Consider the following 23,795-nt stretch of genomic DNA (forward strand, 5'->3'; position numbering starts at 1 on the left):
CTCCCCAGCCAGGGGAAACATCCTCTGCATCAAGCCTGTCGAGCACTGTAAGAATTTTGTATGTTTGAATGAGATCACCTCTCATTCTTCTAAACTCCAGAGTATAAAGGCCCAGTCTATTTAATCTTTCCTCATAGGACAATCCCTCCATCCCAGGAATTAGTTTGGTGAACCTTCGATGCACTCCCTCTGTGACAAGTGTATCTTTCCGCAAGTAAAGCCACCAAATCTGCACACAGTACTCCAGTATCATCGCAGTGAATCTCTCCTGCATCCTTTCCATGTTCAGGTGGCATCTGTGACAGTTCTTCTGCTCAAAGCAACTATTCATGATGCTTTGGCTTTAGAAAGGTTGGAGAAGAGATTTACCAGAATGATAGCAGGGATGAGGGCCCTCAGTTATGTGGAGAGACTGGTGAAGCTGGGGTTGTTCTCCTTACAGCAGAGGAGATTTGACAGAGGTATTCAAAATAGTTTTGATAGAGTAAATGAGGATTTAAGGTAATTGTCAAAAGCACTAGAGGCAACATGAGAAAACTTTTTTTTATAGGAAGACAGACTTGCATTTATATAGCACCTTTCACGACATCCCAAAGAAAACGATGTTAATATTACCTTTAATTGAAATTTGTGGTTGAGACTTGCAAGGCTATCCAACCCAGGAGCATCGAAAGTTTAAAAGAAATACAAGAAGCTATGCTGTATTACAGGTGTACAAAAAACTGACCAAACCTGACCAGCATGCAATGTGAAGACCAAAAGTAACCTGAACTAAAGTAACTTGTTAACAGCTGCAAGCTGGTTTCATTAAAGATAAACAGAGTTACTGGTGAGAAAACACTTTAAAGCTGTGGAATGTTTCGCAAAAAGCAATCGAGTTGAAACCAATAAGCAGACATACTTCAAAGCTATGTTTTGCTTTGATGCTGAGTTAGAGCTTTGGAGAAGCTCTACGTACACAAAAACATGGAGCCATGGTATCTGAAAAGATGAAGATAAGAGACTGATCACGTTTTTAAAAAATGCTAATTTAATTGGGCTATGTGGTTTGAAAAGCTGTGAGAGCTGTGCTGCTGATTGATGATGTCAGAGTTTGTCTTCTTTTGGAATGCAGAGAAACTAGAAATTCTCCAAGCAACAGTTTGTAAGAAATCAGTAATTTAAGGGATTCTGGAAGTTTTAAAACGTGTGTGACGCCAAGAAAAGAAGTTGCTGTTATATTTACTGACAAAGATCCGTGACATCTATGGGAGGTGATGGAATTACTTAAGGATATGTACACAAATGCTCATCATCAAGGCAGTTTCTGGTCTTGTGGTTTGAACAAAGAATGAGATATCTCATTGAGCAATTGTAGCTTAAAGTGGATTTTGATAGGACAGTACGATTTTGTGAATGAAACATCCTGCCCACCTTGGAAAGGTATAAATCATTGTAAAGAGTGATTCAGTGATTAAGTCAAGCAACTTGGTTAGTTGCTGAAAAGTGCACTCGACGGGAGATGATCGCTAGTTGGGTGATTGTATGTATAACTCCTTGTAACATATTTGTGACTAGTGGGTGTTTTGTATTATTAACTGGGATTCCTAGCAAACCTGAAAGACACTGATTTTTAGTTTAAGCTTTGAGTGTTTTCTCATTATTTCTCATATTCAAACTGTACAGTAACCTGGTAAGAAGTAGAAGGTTATGTCTTACAACAGCTATTACTTTTTGAAGTAACGTCACTGTTGTAATGTAGCAACCAATTTATGCACAGCAAGCTCCCACAAACAGTCATGAGATAATGTCCAGATTATCTGTTTTTTGTGATGTTGATTGAGAGATAAATATTGGCTAAGAGTCCAGGAAGAACTCCCCTGCTCTTCTTTTGCGAGTGCAATGGGGTCTTTGATGTTCACCTGAAGGGTCAGATAGGGCATCCACTTAACATCTCATATGAAAGACAGTACAGCCCTGCCTCCCTGGAGCATCAGCCTTGATTTTTGTGCTTAAGTCCTGGAATGGGACTTGAACCTACAACTTTCCTGACTCAGGGGCAAGAGTGCTACCCACTGAGCCACAGCTGCCACGTTTACATAATAAATTGCTATGATCTGGAACACACTTCCTGAAAGAGTGATGGAAGCAGATTCAATAGTAAATTTCAAAAGGGAATTGGATAAATACTTGAAAAGGAAAAGTTTGCAGGACTATGGGGAAACAGCAAGGGAGTGGGACTAATTGGATAGCTCTTTCAAAGAACCAGCACAGGCACGATGGGCTGAATGGCCTCCTTCTGTGTTGTATCATACAATGTCACGTGGTCACTGAGATGAATGATCATTTAGATCTGTTTCGATGATGTCTGAGAAATGTTGACCAGGACACTAAGACTCTCTGTCCATCTATGATTAATGGAATTAAGAGTAAAGTGGAGGCTTGGATACAGGATTGGCTCAGTGACAGGAAGGAAAGGGTGGTGGATGGGTGTATTTCAGACTGTGAGGTGGTTTACAGTGATGTTCACCAGGGGTCAGTTTTGCGTCCAGTACTCTTTTCAATTTATATAAACAACCTAGACTCAAAGGTAGGAAGCAGCATTATAAACTTTCAGATGATACAAAAATTGCAATGTTGTAGACCATGATGAGGATGGTTATAGGCTTCAGGATGACATGGACAGATGGTGAAATGGACAGAAGTGTGACAGATGGAGTTCAACACAGAGAAGTGTGAATAGATGTACTTTGGGAGGACTAATATGGAAAGACAGTTTACATTAAATGACACGATTTTGAAAAGTAAAGCTGAGCAGAGAGACCTCGGTGTCCGTATACACAAATCCTTAAAGGTGGCAGGGAAGTTGATAAGGTGGTTAAACAGGCATATGGGTTACTTAGATTTGTAAATAGAGGAGTACAATATAAAAGCAGCAATCATGCTAGAACTTTATAAATCACTGGTTAGGATCAGCTGGAATATTGTGAACAATTCTGAGCTCCACACTTCAGGAAAGATGCAAAGGGCTTAGAAAGAGTCCTGAGGAGGTTTACCGGGATTTTAGCAGGGATGAGGAGAGGTTGGAAATGATAGGAACTGTTCTCCTTGGCACAGAGAAGGTTAAGAGTGACCTAACGGAGGGTTACAAGGTGATTTTGATAGAGTAGACAGAGAAAAGCCTATTTCCTCTGGCGAATGGGTTAATAACCAAAGGTCATAGATTTAAAATCATTGGCAAAAGAACTAGAGCAGAGGTAAAGAGAAATGTTTTTGCTCAGAGAGTTGTTGGGATTGGGAATACTCAGTCTGACAAGGTGGTGGAAGCTGATTCCATAAATAATTTTAAAGGGATTTGGACAGGAACCTGAGGATTAGGGACTGACAGGGTTATGGGACAAAATATGAGACAAAGCATGACTGTTCTTTCAAAGAGTTGACAAAGGCACAATGGGCCAAATGGCCTCCTTCTGTGCCATAAGTTTCTATGAATAGAACCATGGGATTGTTAGCATTCACTAAAACCACAGAGATGGGGAGATGGGGATTCAGTTTACTATAGCCCCTCTGACAAGGCAGCAATCCCTCAGTATAGGCTTAGCAAACCCTCCAGGATGGCCCTGGAGCCTCCAGGAATTGAAGATTAATCTCCAGGTCATTGCTTGGAGCAAAAACCCAGAAAAATAACCCCTAGGGAGCATTAAAAAAATTGTGGCCCTTTTTGTTTTCTTTGAACATTTCTAATTATTAGCTATAAAAATACTTGAGATGGGAAAATCTGTCACAATGAATCCAATTGGGTAACAAAGACTTGGTTTCTGATTGGCCATAGGAAGGCAGTGGTACCTGGAGGATGGACCAATGGTGGGAGTCTGCTGGGGAAGGGCTGGTTCAAGGCAGGAGGTGCTGATTAAACCTCCAGGAATATGTCCACCCAGCGTAGGTGACCCTACTGGACTGGAATAAAGTCCAAGCTCCTGTGCAGTGCTTAAACCCAGAAACATCTAGCCCAGAGGCAAGTAGGTGGCTAACCAGTTGAGGACAATGGGTGAGGAGGTGTTGTGCTGGATCTGAGTGGCACTGAATTGTAAAGTGTTGAGGACATTTGAAAACATAAGGAGAACGGAGCTTGAGTAAGTGCTGAAATTCCCACCAGGGTCTCCTTTTTTGTAATTGTGATGCAGAATGACAGGCAATGACAAATTGGAAGAACATCATTAGAACTGTCAAGATAGGGTTACAGCATTGAAGCCACTGTCAGTTATTTATAAACTGAATAGGATTTCTAAGCAGTGATTTGGCTGGCTGTGAATTGTTTTTGTATTCTGCGGGGGTCGGATGGGAGTTGGTTGTGATGATCAATGTCAACTGATCCTTTCTTCCCAGGGAGAAGCCGTCATCTTTAGGAAGAACACAACCCAACCAATATTCATGTCACAAAGTCAGATAACTGCCGAGTGATTAGTGTCAGTCTCTGTAACCATGGCTCGTGATAACGGATATGCTGGTGTAGTGGTTATTTTAGTAATCCGCAGGACTAGTAATCTACAAGACTAGTAATCTACAGGACTAGTAATCTACAGGACTAGTAATCCGCAGGACTAGTAATCCGCAGGACTAGTAATCTACAGGACTAGTATCTACAGGACTAATATCTACAGGACTAGTAGCTACAGGACTAGTATCTACAGGACTAGTAGCTACAGGACTAGTAATCTACAGGACTAGTAATCTCCAGCACTAGTATCTACAGGACTAGTAATCTACAGGACTAGTAATCCGCAGGACTAGTAATTTGCAGGACTGGTAATCTACAAGACTAGTATCTACATGACTAGTAATCTACAGGCCTGGACTAATGATCCAGAGAACGGAAGTCTAAGAATGTGACTTCAGTATTGACAGACTGTGGCCATTGCTGCCACTCTCTCCACCCCTCCCCCCGACTCCCTCCACACATTCATCCACACTCTCCACCCCTCACCCCAGTCCGCCCACTCTCCCCACCCCTCCACCCACACTGGCTCCACCCGTCCACCCACACTTGTTCCACCCCTCTACCCACACTGGCTCTACCATACCCGCAACTCTCTTTATCCCTCCTCCATACTGTCTCTACCCCTCCCCAACTCTCTGCACCTACACTGGCTCCACCCCTCCCCCACTCTCTCCACCCACACTGGCTCCACCCTTCCCCCTCTCCCTCTACCCCTTGACCCTCCACCCCTCCTTCACTCTCCCCACCATTACCCTCTCTCTACTCCTCCTCCACACTTTCCACCTCAACCCTCACTCTCTCCACCCTCCCCCATTCTCTCCACCCTCTCCACCTTTCCCCTGCTCTCTCCACCCCTCCCTCTCTCAATCCGCTCCACCTCACACTCACCTCACCCCCACTCTCTGTACCTGTCCCCTTTCTCTACCTGTTCTCCCATTCCCTCCACCCCTCCAGCACTTGGTCCACTCATTCAACCTCCTTCCCCTACATTGGCTCAACCCTTTCCCCAATTCGCTCCACCCCCACCCATTGGCTCCACCCACCTCCCGCCACTCCTTCCATCTGCATCCCCCACTTGCTCAACCCTCCTCCCACCCTTCTCAATCTCCCTCCCTTTCCCAATTGCTAATGCCTTCCTCCTCGCCTCCCCTTCCCGACCCTATTCAATTGACCCCCATTCCAACTAGCACCCATTCTTCCAAGCGCCACCCACCCTTCTTGACCGCCTCCTGCCCTTCCCCCCTCGCCCTCTGCGGACTCAGCTGTGGGCATCTGCTGGTTGAAACTGGTCAAGCTTTGACCAGTGAGCTGTGTAACTGATGCCCTTGGCTCAGCAGTGTTCCAATGCTGAATGCTGAAGACTGATTGAGGACAGCTCTGAGGTCTCTCCACCCTGGCTCCACTTTGGCTGCACAGGGTTTAAGAGGGAAGGTTTTTAATATATTAATCAATGAGATACAAGGAAGGAAATTTGTACTGAAAAGATACACAAAAAAAAAAGGCAGAGCAAGCTTGAACATGTTGAACAGAATCCTCCTGTTCCTTGAAGTCTCGAATGAACAGAGACCGAGTTTCTCTTCATTCCTAAAACTCTGTCACTCCTTGCAGCATCTCCTTCTCCAAGAGCTTGGACAACCCTGGTCTCCAGACCACAAAAAAACCCATTGGACATTCATGCTTTTGTACTCTGTCCTCCACAGGAAGTGGTTGAGGTGAACAGCTTGGATGCTTTCAAAAGGAAACTAAGTGAGTACACGAGAGAAAAGGGAATAGAAAGATAGACTCAATGAGATGAGGTAGATGGAATGGGAGGAGACTGATGTGGAGTATAAACACCAGCACAAACTGGTTAGACTGAATGCCCTGAGGGATCCTGACAGAGTGGATGTGGAAAGGATGTTTCCCCTTGTGGGAGAATCTAGAACTAGGGGTCACTATTCAAAAATAAGGGGTCACCCATTTAAGACGGAGATGAGAAGACATTTTTCCCCTCAGAGGGTCGTGAGTCTTTGGAATTCTCTTCCTCAATAGGCAGTGGAAGCAGAGTCTTTGAATATTTTTAAGGCAGAGGTAGATAGATTCTTGATAAGCAAGGGGGGTGAAAGGTTATCGGGGGTAGGCAGGAATGTGAAGTCGAGGTTACAATTAGATCGGCCATGATCTTATTGAATGGCGGAGCAGGCTTGAGGGGCCGAGTGCCCTACTCCTGCTCCTAATTCATATGATTGTATGTTCGTATGCTTCTGTGCTTTATATTCTATGTAATTCCATAAACCCATGACTCCCCCATCAAAAGAAAAGTTGTTCCTTTCTTTTAATGGTTTAGGCGTCCATGCACATAGATCATTAAAATGTTATTGACAGGTTGAGAAAATAATCACAAAGGCTAATGGAATGCTGTCCTTAATATCTAGATGATTGGAATACAAAGGGGGTAGAAGTCATGCTTCAGCGATACAAAGTCCTGGTTAGACCACACCCGGAGTACTGCGAACAGTTCTGGGAAAGATATATTGGCCTTGGAGGGAATGCAGCGTGGAATTACCAGAATGACACCAGGACTCCAAGGGTTAAAATACAAGGAGAGATTACACAAATTCAGGTTGTATTCCCAGGAATTTAGAAGATTAAAGGGTGATTTAATCAAAGTTTTCAAGATATTAAGGGGAATCTATAACAGTTGGGTAGATGGATAGAAACTATTACAGCTGATTGGGGAATCCAGGACTAGGGGACATAGTCTAAACAATAGAACCAGGAGTGAAATTAGGAAACACTTCTACACACAAAGGGTGGTGGAAGTTTGGAACTCTCTTCTGCAAACGGCAATTGATGCTGGGTGAATTGTTAATTTTAAAACTGAGAATGGTAGATTTCTGTTAACCAAACATATAAAAGGACCTGGGGCAAAGGTAGGTATAGAGTTAGGTCACTGATCAGCCATGATCACATTGAATGACGGGCAGAACAGGCTGCAGAGGCTAAAGGGCCTTCCCCTGTTCCCACATTTTGTGCACTGAGCCTTTACGTCTCTCAGTGCCTCTAATCTTTTTAAGATCTATTATCTTTGTGACTGTCTCTTACCGATGTTGGGGTGCTTAAGGGAACGGCAGATCCGACCTTCTCGCTCCAGTTTCTGGTGATCTGTAACAGAAGGGGTAAGTTTGATTACTACCACATTTTACATTCCACAAGCAATCAGATCACACGCACACTCCATCAATTCCCAGTACTGTGTTGTAAACCTCAACATCTTCAAAAGAAGAAGAAATGATGGGCCCACTGGCAGATCCCCTGTGGTGTTGCTCATGGGGACTTTGAGATTCTGGACCACAGTTGTGTTGTTCCATTGCTAAACTGGACTGTACCTTTAAGGTCACTGCTCAAGGACTGTGAGGGATGCAGCTCACTCTCAATTACAGGCTGCAGTCCCAACCCCTGAACTCAGAACAAAACTGAGTCCCATTAAAACTGTTAAAACAAACAAAAAAATGCCAAAAACACCCCAAGGAGAAAAAGAAATTTGCTTATCCTCTTTCCCTCACTGTGACATGAAATGGTTAAAACATTGCCCAGTGTGGCTCTGAGTTATACAGACCAGGAAGTGACCGCCACCCCCACCCAATCAGTACTCTTGCACTAAGTCAGCTGATCTGAGTGCAGAGCCAGTAGGAGCGGTGCTACATCACACAGGATGCTAAGTACAGATGACAGATACGGTTTGGCCCCAGCTGTCTTCAATCTAACCTATTTGCCTGAGCTTTGAGTGACAAAATCAGACAGGATTTCCATTCCTGATGACATTATTTGCAAAATGTCAGCCTGTGGGTGAACCTTTTTTTCTTTTTTTCATGGGATGTGGGCCTTGCTGGCAAGGCCAGCATTTGTTGCTCATCCCTAATTGCCCTTGAGACGATAATGGTGAGTTGCCATCTTGAACCACTGCAGTCTGTCTGGTGTAGGTAGACCCACAGTGCTGTTAGGAAGTGAGTTCCAGGATTTTGATCCCGTGACAGTGAAGGAACGACGATATAGTTCCAAGTCAGGATGTTGTGTGTCTTGGAGGGGAACTTGCAGGTGGTGGTGTTCCCGAGCGTCTGCCGCCCTTGTCCTTCCAGCTGGTACAGGTCATCGGTTTGGAAGGTGCTGTCAAAGGAGCCTTGATGAGTTGCGAAAGTGCATCCTGTGGGTGGTACACACTGCTGCCACTGTGTGTCGGTGGTGAAGGGAGTGAATGTTTAAGGTGGTAGATGGGGTGCCAATCAAGCTGTTTTGACCTGGATGGTATTGAGTTTCTTGAGTGTTGTTGGAGCTGCAGTCATCCAGGCAAGTGGAGAGTATTCCAACACACTCATGACTTGAGCCATTGTTTTTATTCTCACATCCCATGAAGGAATAAAAAAAAAGATGGCGTGCGGACATTGGGGAGCCATGAGGTGAGTTATTTGCCGCAGGATCACTATTTCTCACTGGGGAGTGATTTATCAGGGAAAAGTGGTTAAATATTTGAAGAAAAACATTTATGGGGCTATGGGGAAAGAGCAGTGGGAGTGGGACTAATTGGAGGTGGCACAGGCATGATGGGCCGAATGGTCTCCTTCTGTATCATTCTATGGTTACAACCCAACAACAGTATTGACAGCCAATTCTGATTATCCACTTGAAGTCATGTATTACCCCTTTACTGTCACTTCTGTTCCTGTTACGTTCATCATATACTACGACAGTGGGAGCACGCCTGCATGAGTTACAGCTCAGGAAACACATTTTCACCAACTCGTCTTGAAAGCTCTTCCAGACACATGCTGCATTACAGAATCTGGCAAACTGACATTCATTACACAATCACTTTCAGCATCTTTCACTTTCACCCTGCGGAAAGCCCTGGGTGCACCGGGAAGGAAGTAACTGTGGTCCTAACTGGTGGCACGAGTGTCCTAAAGAATCATACAGCACAGAAGGAGGCCATTTGGCCCATTGTCTCTGTGCCAGCTCTTTGAAAGAAACATCCAATTAATCCTACACCCTGCTCATTTCCCATAGCCCATTACATTTTTTCGCTTCAAGTGTTTATCCAATTCTTTTAAAGATTGCTATTAAATCTGCTTCCACCATCCTTTCAAGCAGTGCAATCCAGAACATAACAACTCGCTGCGTAGAAAAATTCTTAGCTCCCCTCATTCTTTTGCTAATTACCCTAAATCTGTGTCCATGGTTATCGACCCTCCTGCCATGGGAAACAGTTTTTCTTCATTTACTCTATCAAAACCCCTCACAAATTTAACTTTCTTTTTCTTTAACTTCATTCACGGGATCTGGGCATCGCTGGCTGGACCAGCATTTATTGCCCATCCCTAATTGCTCCTGAGAAGGTGGTGGCGAGCTGCTTGCTTGAGCCCCTGCAGTTCATAAAGTTACAAGACTTTGATCCAGTGACAGTGAAGGAACGGCGATATAGTTCCAAGTCGGGATGATGTGTGGCTTGGAGGGGAACTTGCAGGTCGTAGTGTTCCCATGCACCTGCTGCCCTTGTCCTCTGTTTGTCCTCCTAGGTAACTAACTCCAAACTTGGGTTTTCAAAGCCTGCACAGTATAGGAAACAAGGATGACTGAGGGAGGTGAGAAGCTCAACAGATTTTAGAGCCTTTTTTAGAATTCATTCATGGGATGTGAGTGTCGCTGGCAAGGCCAACATTTATTGCCCATTCCTAATTGCCCTTGAAAAGGTGGTGAGCTGCCTTCTTGAACAAAGCTTGCTGGCTTATGACACCATTTCAGAGGGCAGTTAAGAGACAACCATATTGCTTTGGGTCTGGAGTCAAATATAGGCCAGACCGGGTAAGGACGGCAGATTTCCTTTCCGAAAGGACATTCGTGAACCAGCTGGGTTTTTACAAAAATCCAATAGTTACATGGTCACCATCACTGATATTCTGAGTTTATTAACTGAATTCAAAAACCCAGTTACTGTACTGGGATTTGTACTCATGCCTCCAGATCATTAGTCTGGGCCATTGGATTATTAGTAGCAGTAACATAACCACCGTGCTACTGTATCCCTGAACCAGAGACAGAGTCATGAGGCTTGATATCAACACATTGAGGGTGCAGGGTGGAGAGTGGGTGTGTTGGATGGGGATGGAGGGGACAAGCTCAAAGTCAGAGCCAAGCCATTCAAGAGAAAAGTTAGGAAATACTTTCTTCACATAAAGAGTGATGAAAGTTTGAAACTCTCCCCTACAAAAAGCAGTAGATGAGATCTCAATCAATGATTTTAAATTCAAAACCAATAAGATAGCTTGTAAGAGTATTAAGGGATATGGAGCCAAGGCAGGTGGATGGAGTTAAGATACAGATCGGCCATGATTCTCGATGAATTGTAGAACAGGCTCGAGAGACGGAATGGCCTCCTCCCGTTCCCTATGAAGTGGGTGATAGTGGATTTGGAAGTTAGGAGGAACAAGAGAGGAGCATGCAAAGGGAAAAACAATAAATGCTGACCTTGCCAGGGTCATCCACATCACATGAACGAATGAAAAAGAGTAGTGACCATCGGGATAATGATAACGTAGAAAGAGATGCGGAGAGAGAGGATAAGAGAATGATTTCCATGGGTCAACAAGCCTTTATTTGCAATATGCTGTGGAGTGATGCAAATGAAAGACTGAGCATGCTTGTGGTTAAATCAAATCCTGGGGGCAGAGGAAACTAATTGTGTCTACTTTTAAGTCGGTAAGTGTGTATAGAGTGAGGGGTAACAGGCCAATCTGTGGCACTATAAGTAGAATCAGCTTCAGTTTTCACTTACTCAGTGCCAGTATTTGTGATAAAATATTGAGAACGCTGGCAGCCTTCTTTAGATTGTAAATCTCATGCAAATGATAACATAAGAAATTGGAGCAGGAGTAGGCCATTCGGCCCTTCAGGTCTGCTCTGCCATTCAGTGCAATGATGGCTGATATTCCACCTCAACTTTAGTTTCCTGCCCACTCCCCATATCCCTTGGTTCCCTTCATATCCAAAACCCTATCAATCTCTGTCGAGAATATTTTTATTCATTCATAGGATGTGGCCAGCATTTATTGCCCCTCCCTAATAGCCCTTGAGAAGGTGGTGGTGAGCCGCTTTCCTGTACCGCTGCAGTCCACGCCAGGGTAGGCGGTGGCGTAGTGGTATTATCACTGGACTAGTAACCCAGAGACCCAGGGTATTTCTCTGGGGACATGGGTTCGAATCCCACCACAGCAGAAGGTGGAATTTGAATTTAATGAATAAATCTGAAATTAAAAAGCTAGTCTAATGATGGCCATGAAACCATTGTCGATTGTTGTAAAAGCCCATCTAGTTCACGAATGTCCTTTAGGGAAGGAAATCTGCTGTCCTTACCTGGTCTGGCCTACATGTGACTCCAGACCCACAGCAATGTGGTTAACTCTTACATGCCCTCTGAAATGGCCTAGCAAGCCACTCAGTTGTATCCAACCGCGACAAAGTCTATAAAAAGGAATGAAACCGGACGGACCACCCGGCATCGACCTAGGCACCGGAAACGACAACGGCAAACCCAGCCCTGTCGACCCTGCAAAGTCCTCCTTACCAACATCTGGGGGCTTGTGCCAAAGTTGGGAGAGCTGTCCCATAGACTAGTCCAGCAACAGCCTGACATAGTCATACTCACAGAATCATACCTTACAGACAATGTCCAAGACACTGCCATCACCATCCCTGGGTATGTCCTGTCCCACCGGCAGGACAGACCCAGCAGAGGTGGTGGTACAGTGGTATACAGTAGGGAGGGAGTTGCCCTGGGAGTCCTCAATACCGACTCCGGACCCCATAAAGTCTCATGGCATCAGGTCAAACATGGGCAAGGTAACCTCCTACTGATTACCACCTAACGCCCTCCCTCAGCTGATGACTCAGTACTCCTCCATGTTGAACACCACTTGGAGGAAGCACTGAGGGTGGCAAGGGCACAAAATGTACTCTGGGTGGGGGATTTCAATGTCCATCACCAAGAGTGGCTCGGTAGCACCACTACTGACCGAGCTGGCCGAGTCCGAAAGGACAGAGCTGCTAGACTGGGTCTGCAGCAGGTGGTGGGGGAACCAACACGAGGGAAAAATATACCTGACCTTGTCCTCACCAATCTGCCTGCCGCAGATGCTTCTGTCCATGACAGTATTGGTAGGAGTGACCACCGCACAGTACTTGTGGAGACGAAGTCCCGCCTTCACATTGAGGATACCGTCCATCGTGTTGTGTGGCACTATCACTGTGCTAAATGGGATAGATTTCGAACAGATCTAGCAATGCAAAATTGGGCATCCATGAGGTGCAGCAGCAGAATTGTACTCAACCACAATCTGTAACCTCATGGCCTGGCATATCCCCCACTCTACCATTACCATCAAGCCAGGAGACCAATCCTGGTTCAATGAAGAGTTCAGGAGGGCATGCCAGGAACAGCACCAGGCATACCTCAAAATGAGGTGTCAACCTGGTGAAGCTACAACCCAGGACTACTTGCATGCCAAACTGCGTAGGCAGCATGCGATAGACAGAGCTAAGTGATCCCATAACCAACGGATCAGATCTAAGCTCTGCAGTCCTGCCACATCCAGCTGTGAACGGTGGTGGACAATTAAACAACTAACTGGAGGAGGTGGCTCCACAAATATCCCCATCCTCAATGATGGGGGAGCCCAGCACATCAGTGCGAAAGTTAAGGCTGAAACATTTGCAACAATCTTCAGCCAGAAGTGCTGAGTTGATGATCCATCTCGGCCTCCTCCTGACGTCCCCAGCATGACAGATGCCAGACTTCAGCCAATTCGATTCACTCCGCGTGATATCAAGAAACGACTGAAGTCACTGGATACTGCAAAAGCTATGGGCCCGGACAATATTCTAGCAATAGTACTGAAGACCTGTGCTCCAGAACTTGCCGTGCCCCTAGCCAAGCTGTTCCAGTACAGCAACAACACTGGCATCTACCCTGCAATGTGGAAAATTGCCCAGGTATGTCCTGTACACAAAAAGCAGGACGAGTCCAACCCGGCCAATTCCCGCCCCATCAGCCTACTCTCAATCATCAGTAAAGTGATGGAAGGTGTCATCAACAGTGCCATCAAGCGGCACTTGCTTAGCAATAACCTGCTCAGTGACGCTCAGTTTGGGTTCCGCCAGGGCCACTCAGCTCCTGACCTCATTACAGCCTTGGTTCAAACATGGACAAAAGAGCTGAACTCAAGAGGTGAGGTGAGAGTGATTGCCCTTGACAGCAAGGCAGCATTTGACCGAGTATGGCATCAAGGAGCCCTAACAAAACTGAGGTCAATGGGAATCAGGGAGAAAACCCTCCGCTGGCTGGAGTCATACCTAGCGCAAAGGAAGATGATTGTGGTTGTTGGAGGTCAATCATTTGAGCTCCAGGACATCACTGCAGGAGTTCCTCAGGGTAGTGTCCTAGGTTCAACCATCTTCAGCTGCTTCATCAATGACCTTCCTCAATCATAAGGTCAGAAGTGGGGATGTTCGCTGATGATTGCACAATGTTCTGCACCATTCGTGACTCCTCAGATACTGAAGCACTCCGTGTAGAAATGTAGCAAGACCTGGACAATATCTAGGTTTGGGCTGATAAGTGGCAAGTAACATTCGTGCCACACAAATGCCAGGCAATGATCATCTCCAACAAGAGAGAATCTAACCATCTCCCCTTGACATTCAATGGCATTACCATTGCTGAATCCCCCACTATCAACATCCTAGGAATCAACATCCATTGAACAGAAACTGAACAGGAGTAGCCATATAAATACCATGGCTACAAGAACAGGTCAGAGGCTAGGAATCCTGAGGCGAGTAACTCACCTCCTGATTCCCCAAAGCCTGTCCACCATCTACAAGGCACAAGTCAGGAGTGTGATAGAATACTCTCCACTTGCCTGGATGGGTGCTGCTCCAACAACACTCAAGAAGCTTGACACCGTCCAGGACAAAGCAGCCCGCTTGATTGGCACCCCATCCACAAACATTCACTCCCTCCACCACCGACGCACAGTGGCAGCAGTATGTACCATCTACAAGATGCACTGCAGCAATGCACCAAGGCTCCTTAGACAGCACCTTCCAAACCCGTGACCTCTACCACCTCGAAGGACAAGAGCAGCAGATGCATGGGAACACCACCACCTGCAAGTTCCCCTCCAAGTCACACACCATCCTGACTTGAAACTATATCACCGTTCCTTCACTGTCGCTGGGTCAAAATACTGGAACTCCCTTCCTAACAGCACTGTGGGTCTACCTACCCCAAATGGACTGCAGCAGTTCAAGAAAACAGTTCACCACCTTCTCAAGGGCAATTAGAGATGGGCAATAAATGCTGGCCTGGCCAGTAACGCCCACATCCCATGAATGAATTTTTAAAAATGTGGTGTCGGTACACCCAGAGTGATGTTCGGGAGAGAGTTCCAGGGTTCTGAATTAACAACAGTGAAGGAATAGCAATATATTTCCAAGTCAGGATGGTGTGTGACTTGGAGGGGAACTTGCAGGTGGTGATATTCCCATGCGTTTGCTGCCCTTGTTCTTCAAGGTGGTACAGGTCATAGGTTTGGAAGGTGCTGTCGGAGGGGTCTTGGTGTGTTGCTGCAATGCATCTTGTAAATGGTACACACTGCTTCCATGGTGCATCAGTGGTGGAGGGAATGAATGTTTATGGTGGTGGATGGGGCGCCGATCAAGCATGCTGCATTTGGTGTTGAGCTTCTTGAGTGTTGGAGCTGCACCCATCCAGACAAGTGGAGAGTATTCCATCACACTCCTGACTTGTGCCTTGTGGATGGTGGGAAGGCTTTGGGGAGTCAGGAGGTGAGTTACTCACTGCAGAATTCCCAGCCTCTGACCTGCTCTTGTAACCATAGTATTTATATGGCTGGTCCAGCTATGTTCCTGGTCAATGGTAACCTCCAAGTTGTTGATGGTGGGGGAATTCAGCCATGGTAATGCCACTGAATGTCAAGGGGGGATGTTTAGATTCTCTCTTGTTGCAGATGTGTAGCTGGAATGTTACTTTCCACTTATCAACCCAAGCCTAAATGTTGTCTACGTCTTTCTGCATATGGACATGGACTTCTTCAGTATCTGAGGAGTCACGAATGGAACTGAACATTGTGCAATTACCAGCGAACATCCCCACTTCTGACCTTATGATGGAGTGAACGTCATTGATGAAGCAGCTGAAGATGGTTGGGCCTACGACACTACCCTGAGGAACACTTGCAGAAACGTCCTGGGGCTGAGACGATTGGCCTCCAACAACCACAACCATCTTCCTTTGTGCTAGGTATGACTCCAACCTTGAGTTTAAACAGTTGAGAGATGATCTAACTGAGGTCTTAAAATGTTTAAGGGATTTGAGAGAGTAGATGTGGAGAAACTATCTCCTCTGGTGACGAAGTCCTAACAAGGAGGTGTTAATTGTATATTAATTGGGTGCTTAAATGTATTCCAATGGTGGGAATTAATTGGAGACTCACCTCTGCCGATATATATAGGAAACAGGCTGAAACTGTAGTTGTTGAATTGGAGTTGCAGGATATGTAATGTAGTGTCTCTGTAAATAAAAAGATTATATAAAGACTGGGCTCCAGTTCTGTCCTTCGTCACTGGCCATCTGAGCTCTAAATGGGGGCACAATCTTAAAATTAGCACTAAGCTATTGAGGGGTGATGTCTGGAAGCACGTCTTCACACAAAGGCTAGTGGAAATTTGGAATTCTCTCCCCCAAAATGCTGTGGAACCATTGGAGTTTTCAAGACTGAGATCAATAGATTTCTGTTGGGTCAGGGGTATCAAGGGATCTGGAGCAAAGGTGGGTAAATCGAGGTAAGATACAGATCAGCCATGATCTGATTGAATGATGGAACAGGCTTGAGGGGCTGAATGGCCTCCTCCTGCTTCTACATTCCACATAAATGTGCACCTTAGCACCTTGCAAGTTTCATTAGAAGTTGCTTTTAGGCTGTTGTCACACTGAGAATGAAGAGGAAATTCCAGCCCTTAAGGTCAACAATATGAGGAACAGGAAGAAGGAGGAATGACGCGTCTTATATAAAATAATAATTTCTTTCAATGCATAATTTATAGAGGGGATGGCAGGAGGGGAGGGTAGAAGCCTTTGTCATAGGATTTTCCAGATGGACTGGTAAGGTTAGAGATATTCCCAGAAGCTTGTTGGAATTCTGAGCAATAACTCAAGACTTTACATCACCTTGCTAAAGCAGAGCCAGTTTTCTCCCTCGAACACCTCAACCTTTTGTTTTCCGCTCAGAATAGTCATACCCTGTGAATGATCTCAGAATGAGCATTATTATTCAACTGTAAAAGGCAGTGGAACAGACTTGTCACAGTTAAGGATGAAGCGGTCTATCGTGGCTTGACATCTCATCATCCAATGCCTGATGTCTAATCATGGCTTCACACAGTACATGTATTCCAAATATCAAAGTCACTTGACAAAGGTTCCCTATTTCTCCTCGCACTTCCTAATGAACCGAAAACTTAGCAATTCACTCTTTCGTGTTTGATGCCCATTGGCAACCGTAAGTTTCTTGCCAGAGCTGCCAAGCAAGTTTATATCAGTTGTGTCTCATCTTATCTCCAAACCTGCATTGGGAGTTTATCATCTATTTCCCCCTGAGTGCTTTCAGGATACAAAGGCAGTTACAGTCTTGATAGCTTGATAATTTTGCTACTTTCTTTATTCACTTAGATACTTGCATAAGAACATACAATAAGAACATAAGAAACAGGAGCAGAAGTAGCACATTTGGCCCTTTCAGCCTGCTTTGCCATTTATTAAGGTCATGACCGATCCCCAACCTCACTCCACTTCCCTATCCGATTTCCTTACAGTCCAATGTCAGCTTTGGATATACTGAACGACTAAGCACTCATAGCCCTCTGGGATAGAGAATTCCAAAACCCTTCGAGTGAAGAAATTTCTCCTCCTTCCAGTATTAAATGGCTGACCCTTTATCCTGAGACGAGGATCCCTGGGTCTAGACTCTCCAGCTGGGGGAAACATCCTCTTGGCATCGACCCTGCCAAGCCCTCGCAGAATCCATGTTTCAATGCGATCACCCCCTCATTCTTCTAAACTCCACAGAGGATAGGCACATTCCACTCAATCTCTCCTTATAAGACAACATTCTCATTCCAGGAATCAATCTAGTGAACCTTTGTTGCATCCCCTCTAAGGCAAGTATATCGTTCCTTAGGTACAGAGACCAAAACTGTACACAGTACTCCAGATATGGTCTAACCAAAGTCCTGTAAAATTGCACAAGACTGCCTTCTCTTGTACTCCAATCCCCTTGAAATAAAGGCCAACATTTCAGTTGTCTTCTTTACTGCTTATTGTATCTTCATTTTCTGTGTTTCTTGTACAAGGACACCCAAATCCATCTGAACACGAACATTTAACAGTTTCCCACCATTTATAAAAAATATTCCTTTTTTTCCTACCAAAGTGAATAATCTCACATTTCCCCACACTATATTCCATCTGCCAACTTTTTGCCCACTCACTCAACTTGTCTATATTCTTTGTAGACTCTTTGTGTTGTCCTCACAGCTTACTTACCCACTTAGCTTTTTATCATTAGCAAACTTAGATACATTGAACCCTACATCTATGTGGTTAATATAGATTGTATATCGCTGAGGGCCCAGTACTGATCCTTGTGGCACCCCACTAATAACAGGCTGACAAATTGAAAACGACCCGTTTATTCCTATTCTCTGCTTCCTGTCCTTTAACCATTCCTCTATCCATGCTAATATATTACCCCCAACCTCATGAGCCCTTATCTTGCGCAACAACCTTTCATGTGGCACCTTACCGAATGCCTTTTGAAAATCCAAATACACTGCACCCACTGGTTTCCCTTTATCCACCCTGCTAGTTGCAACCTCAGTAAACTCTTATAGATTTGACAAACACATTTTCCCTTCATAAAATGAGGCTGACTCTGCCTAATCAGATTATAATTTTCTAAGTTCCCTGTTACCACGTACTGAATAATAGATTCCAGCATTTTTCTGATGATTGATGCCAGGCTAACTGGCCTGTAGGAACATAGGAGCAGGAGTAGGCCATTCAGCCTATCGAGCCTGCTCCGCCATTCAATACGATCATGGCTGATCATCCACTTATTCCCATACTATCCTCATATCCCTTTATGTCATTGGTATTTAGAAATCTGTCAATCTCTGCTTTAAACATACTCAATGACTGAGCTTCCACAGCCTTGTGGGGTAGAGAATTCCAAAGATTCACAACCCTCTGAGTAAAGAAATTTCTTCTCATCTCTGTCCAAAGTGGGTTCCCCCTTATTTTGAAATTGTGTCCCTTGGTTCTAGACTCCCCAACCAGGGGAAACATCTTAGCTGCATCTACCCTGTCTATCCCTTTAAGTAGTTCTCTGTTTTTTCTATCCCTCCTTCGTTTGAATAATGGTGTTACATTTGCTAATTTCCATTCTTGGCTTAATGGTCACACTCTTAACCTAAGTCAGAAAATGTGTGGATTTCAGCCCCAATCCAGAGACTTCAGCACAAAATCTAGGACTGACATTATCAGTGCAATACTGAGGGAGTGCTGTACTGTCTGAAGTGAAGGGACTTCCACCTGACCCCTTGATCTTTGCTGCAGTCAATGACAGAAGTCCTGAATGCCCACATCCTGGGACTTATACCAAGATGTAGCCTCCATAGCTAACCCCATTTGTGCCCCCATCCACTTCAATGCCCATCCCTGGTGAAGTATTCCACAACTTTTGACTGAAAATGTTTGCCTGTCTTCTCTTCTTGCACCTAGTTTTCAGCCATAGCTGAGTGGGTAACACTCTCTCAACTCAAAGTTACAAGCTAATGGGCTCAATTCTTACTCCAAAGACTTGAGTACAAAATCCTGGCTAACACTCCCAGTGCAGTACTGAGGGAGTGCTGCACTGTCAGAGCTGCTCAGTTTCAGACAAAATGGAACCTGAAAGATCCCATGACACCGTTTGAAGAATAGAAGGGGAATATGTTACCAGTAAAACAAAAGGATTGCAAAAGAAAGAACTTGCATTTCCATAGCGCCTTTCACGATCCCAGGACATCCCAAAGCACTTTATATCTAATGAAGTAAATCCAAAGTGTAGTCACTATTATAACGTGGGAAGCACAACAGCCATTTCTTACACAGCAAGATCCCACAAACAGCAAGGTGCTAATGACCAGATAATCTGTTTTAATGATGTTGGTTGAGAGATAAATATTGGCCCAGGACACCAGGCAGAACCTCCCTGCTCTTCTTCAAAATAGCAGCCATGGGATCCTTTATATGCACCTGAGAGGGCAGGTAGGGAGTGTCTACCTAGATTTTGGGCTGAAGTCTAGGCTGACACTCCCTGGCTGGAGTGGAATTTGAACCCACAACCTTTTTCCACTTTGTGGTGGGAGGGCTCTTCATTGAGCCACGACTGACACCTGGAGCTACATAACCATGATTGAGTTTAGAATTTATTCTCCTCTATCAAAAGGGTCGCTCTTGTGAGGCCTACAGGGTTCCTCCTGTTCCTCAACCATCCTGTGTCCCCAAGTAGAGCATAAAATCAGAATGTACAGCACAGAAACAGGCCATTCAGCCCAACAGGTCTATGACGATGTTTATGCTCCACATGAGCCTCGTCCCACCCCTCTTCATCTCACCCCATCTGCATACCTTTCTACTTCTTTCTCCCTCCAGTGTTTATCTTGTTTCCCCTTAAATGGTTCTACGCTATCCACCTCAACCTTTCCCTGTGGTAGCGAGTTCCACATTCTCACCACTCTCCGGGTAAACAACAACGGGCATTCAATGTAGCAGAATATTCCAAGGCATGAATTATATTAATGACCTCCAGTTCTGGTCACCCCCACAAGTGGAAACACCTTCCCTCTGTCTACCCTATCGAAACCTTTACGTAATTTTAAAGCCCCGTATCGGGTCACCCTCTTATCTGGTGAAAAGAGCCCCAGCCTGTTCGGTTCAGTCTGTCCTGATAGAGTGCTCCTGTGCTGTACATTCGAAGTAATTCTGTGTTTGTTTGAAGTGACACTTGGGAGACTGTGCATGGAGGGGGTGTAAGTAAAACTGCTACAGATTCCACCCACACGTGTCCCTTTAATAATGGCACTGATTGACAGTAAAGGCGAGAAACGGCAATTCCTATTAATTTCAACACAATTTGCAAGTGTAAAATGGTGCGTTCCATCGCAGCTCCATTGAAATAAAGAGGCGGAAATCGCAGCACAGAGGCTGATTTAACTGAGCATTAACTATCTCTTCAGGCAAATGGAAATCAGTGTCTGGACAACATCCAAATTCTTTGTGGTGATGATACTCTTCTGATGATAGGGTGCAGCAGTGTTTGATGCATTAACTAGATGTTGGCTCTAACTCGCAGGCTTAGTTTCCATCTAAGAACAGCAGTTTTAAACCCTTCTGATCCAAGGATTAAAACAATGATAGAGATGACTGGAGTCTCGACAGTGAGGAAACTGATCAAAATAATGACATTTGCTGCAATATTAGGTTGTCAGTAGTTCATCGCCAGAAGATTGTGGGTTCAAGATCCCAAGGGACTTGAACAAGTACCTAGGCTGACACTCTAAGTGCAGTAATGAGGGAATACTGCACTGTCGCGGTGCCATTTTCGGATATATGGAGGGCCGTCTGCTCTCTCAGGTGGATGTAAAAGATCCCATTGCCACTATTTCCAAAAAGTGGATGGGAGTTCACTCTGAGGTCCTGTTCAATATTTATCCCTCAACCAACTGGTCATTAGTACATTGCTGTTTGTGAGAGCTTGCTGTGTGCAAATCGACTGCCCCGCTTCCCTACAACAGTGACCACACTTCAATCAATCTTTAAGCACTTGGGACATCCTGAAGCTGTGGAAGTCTCAGGGAACTGGCTATGCAGTGAGTCAGTGGGACACAGAAAGGAAAAACATGCAGAATCCCGTGCAGCAACTAGATACAAATCATCTGCAACAGGACAGATAGGCTAGCAGAATGTATTACAGCCCAATGACGCCCACCATGTCCCACCCAACCCCCCCTTGAGATCTGTGAGCACAATCTAGTTCAGACCATTTGCAGTGATGAGGTGAAAAAAATGGGGTTGTTCTCCTTCGAGAAGGTTGACTCAAGATTTCAAAGAGATGTTCAAAATCATGAGGGGTCTGGACAGAGCTCTTTTTATTCTTTTGTGGGATATGGGTGTCGCTGGCTAGGCCAACATTTATTGCCCATCCCTAATTGCCATTGAGAAGGTGGTGGTGAGCTGCCTTCTTGAACCGCTGCAGTACATGTGGGGTATGTACACCCACAGTGCTGTTAGGAAGGGAGTTCCAAGATTTGATCCAGCGACAAGAAACGGCGATATAGTTTCATGTCGTGATGTTGTGTGGCTTTGAGTGGAACTTGCAGATGGGGGTGTTCCCATACATCTGCTGCCCTTGTCCTTCCAGGAGGTAGTGATTGAGAGTTTGGAAGGTGCTGTTGAAGGAGCCTTGGTGAGTTGCTGCAGTGCATCTTGTAGATGGTACACACTGCTGCCACTGTGCGTCGGTGGTGGAAGGTGTGAATATTTAAGGTGATGAATGGGTTGTCGATCAAGTGGGTTGCTTTGTTTTGGATGGTGTCAAATTTCTCGAGTGTTGTTGGAGCTGCAACCAGGCAAGTGGAGAGTATTCCATCACACTCCTGACTTGTGCCTCGTAGATGGTGGACAGGCTTTGGGGGAGTCAGCAGGTGAGTTACTCGCCATAGGATTCCTAGCCTCTGACTTGCTCTTGTAGCCACAGTATTTATCTGGTTGATCCAGTTCAGTTTCTGCTCAGTGATAACCCCCAGGATGTTGATAGTGGGGGATTCAGCGATGGTAATGCCATTGAATGTCAAGGGGAGATGGTTAGATTCTCTCATGTTGGAGACGGTCATTGCCTGGCACTTGTGCGGTGTGAATGTTACTTGCCACTCATCAGCCCAAGCCTGAATGTTGTCCAGGTCTTGCTGCATATGGACATGGGCTGCTTCAGTATCTGAGGAGAAACTGTTCACATTGGTGGAAATGTCAAGAACCAGAGGGCACAGATTTAAGGTGAATGGTAAAAGAACCAGGGGTGACATGAGGAAAATCTTTTTACACAGCGAGTGGTTGGGATCTGGAATGCGCTGCCTGAGTGTGTGGTGGAGGCAGATGCAATCGTGGCTTTCAAAAGAGAATTGGATGAGCATCTGAAGAGAAAATATTTGCAGGGCTATGGGGAAAGGGTGGGGGAGTGGGACTAGCTTAATTGCTCTTGCAGAGAGCCGGCACAGGCTCGACCGCAGAATGACCTTCTGTGCAGTAACCATTCTATGATTGCATTCTATAAATAGAGAATTAAAAATTAAAAAGTATATTTGAGAATTGCATGGCAATGGTGAGACTTGCTAAAGGAGGAACCTCTCTCACATAAGAATATGACTGTGCTGTTTCAGTCTAAGCTGGGTGAAAGGGCAAGCTCAGTCCCTTTCAATTTCATGAGCCTGTAATGCTTTCTGACAGGTCATATAGCGTGGGATAGCAATCCACCCACTCATTCCCTCGCTGTCTCTCCATGAGATTAACCCTCCGAGACTGCTGATGTTCAGGACATTAAAAACCCCACAATCTCCACTGTTAGCCGAAAACAAGTGGAATTGTATATTTAACTATCTGGTTTAAAACTCACTGCTACCCCTCAGTCTGTTGACAAATGAAATTCCAATGTGCATCAGACAAAGGTTTTAATTAATAAATGAAATTAAACTGAAATAGACTGCAGCTGTTCAGAACAAACAGCCAGTAACCTGACAATAATAATTCCTCTTACTCTATACCAACAACTAGGGCTGGAATATTACCCACCCCCCCACAGCAGCGGATTGGAGTGGGGGGGGGGGGGGATTATAAAATTGAGTGGGAGGCGGGGGCTGCCGTTACTGTTGCCTTCCTGCCCTTGCTGCAATTTTACGAGGTGCGGGGGTGGCGACGAAGAATGACCTGTACACCCCAGGCCAATTAAGGCCCTTAAGTGACCAATTATCTGCCACTTAAGGGACTCCTCTTGCTGCCACTGGCCTCCTTGTGGGCTGGGGCGGGGCCCTCCTGATCAGGCACCATGTGCGCTATGGAGGGCCCCCCGTGGCCCACTGCCCCCACTGAAATACATACCCCCCTGCAACCAAG

At 45.3% G+C, this 23,795-nt stretch overlaps 1 protein-coding gene across 1 annotated transcript in view; it reads right to left on the reverse strand.

Moving 5' to 3' along the window:
- Positions 1–23,795, reverse strand: part of LOC137376052 (calcium/calmodulin-dependent protein kinase type II subunit alpha) — a 292,806-nt gene that overhangs the window by 146,664 nt on the left and 122,347 nt on the right. The window contains exon 3 of the mRNA XM_068044036.1: positions 7,562–7,621. Coding sequence (XP_067900137.1) covers positions 7,562–7,621 — 60 coding nt within the window. The remainder of the gene's footprint in view (positions 1–7,561; positions 7,622–23,795) is intronic.

Source organism: Heterodontus francisci, chromosome 12, assembly GCF_036365525.1.
Source record: "Heterodontus francisci isolate sHetFra1 chromosome 12, sHetFra1.hap1, whole genome shotgun sequence".
Lineage (NCBI taxonomy): Eukaryota > Metazoa > Chordata > Chondrichthyes > Heterodontiformes > Heterodontidae > Heterodontus > Heterodontus francisci.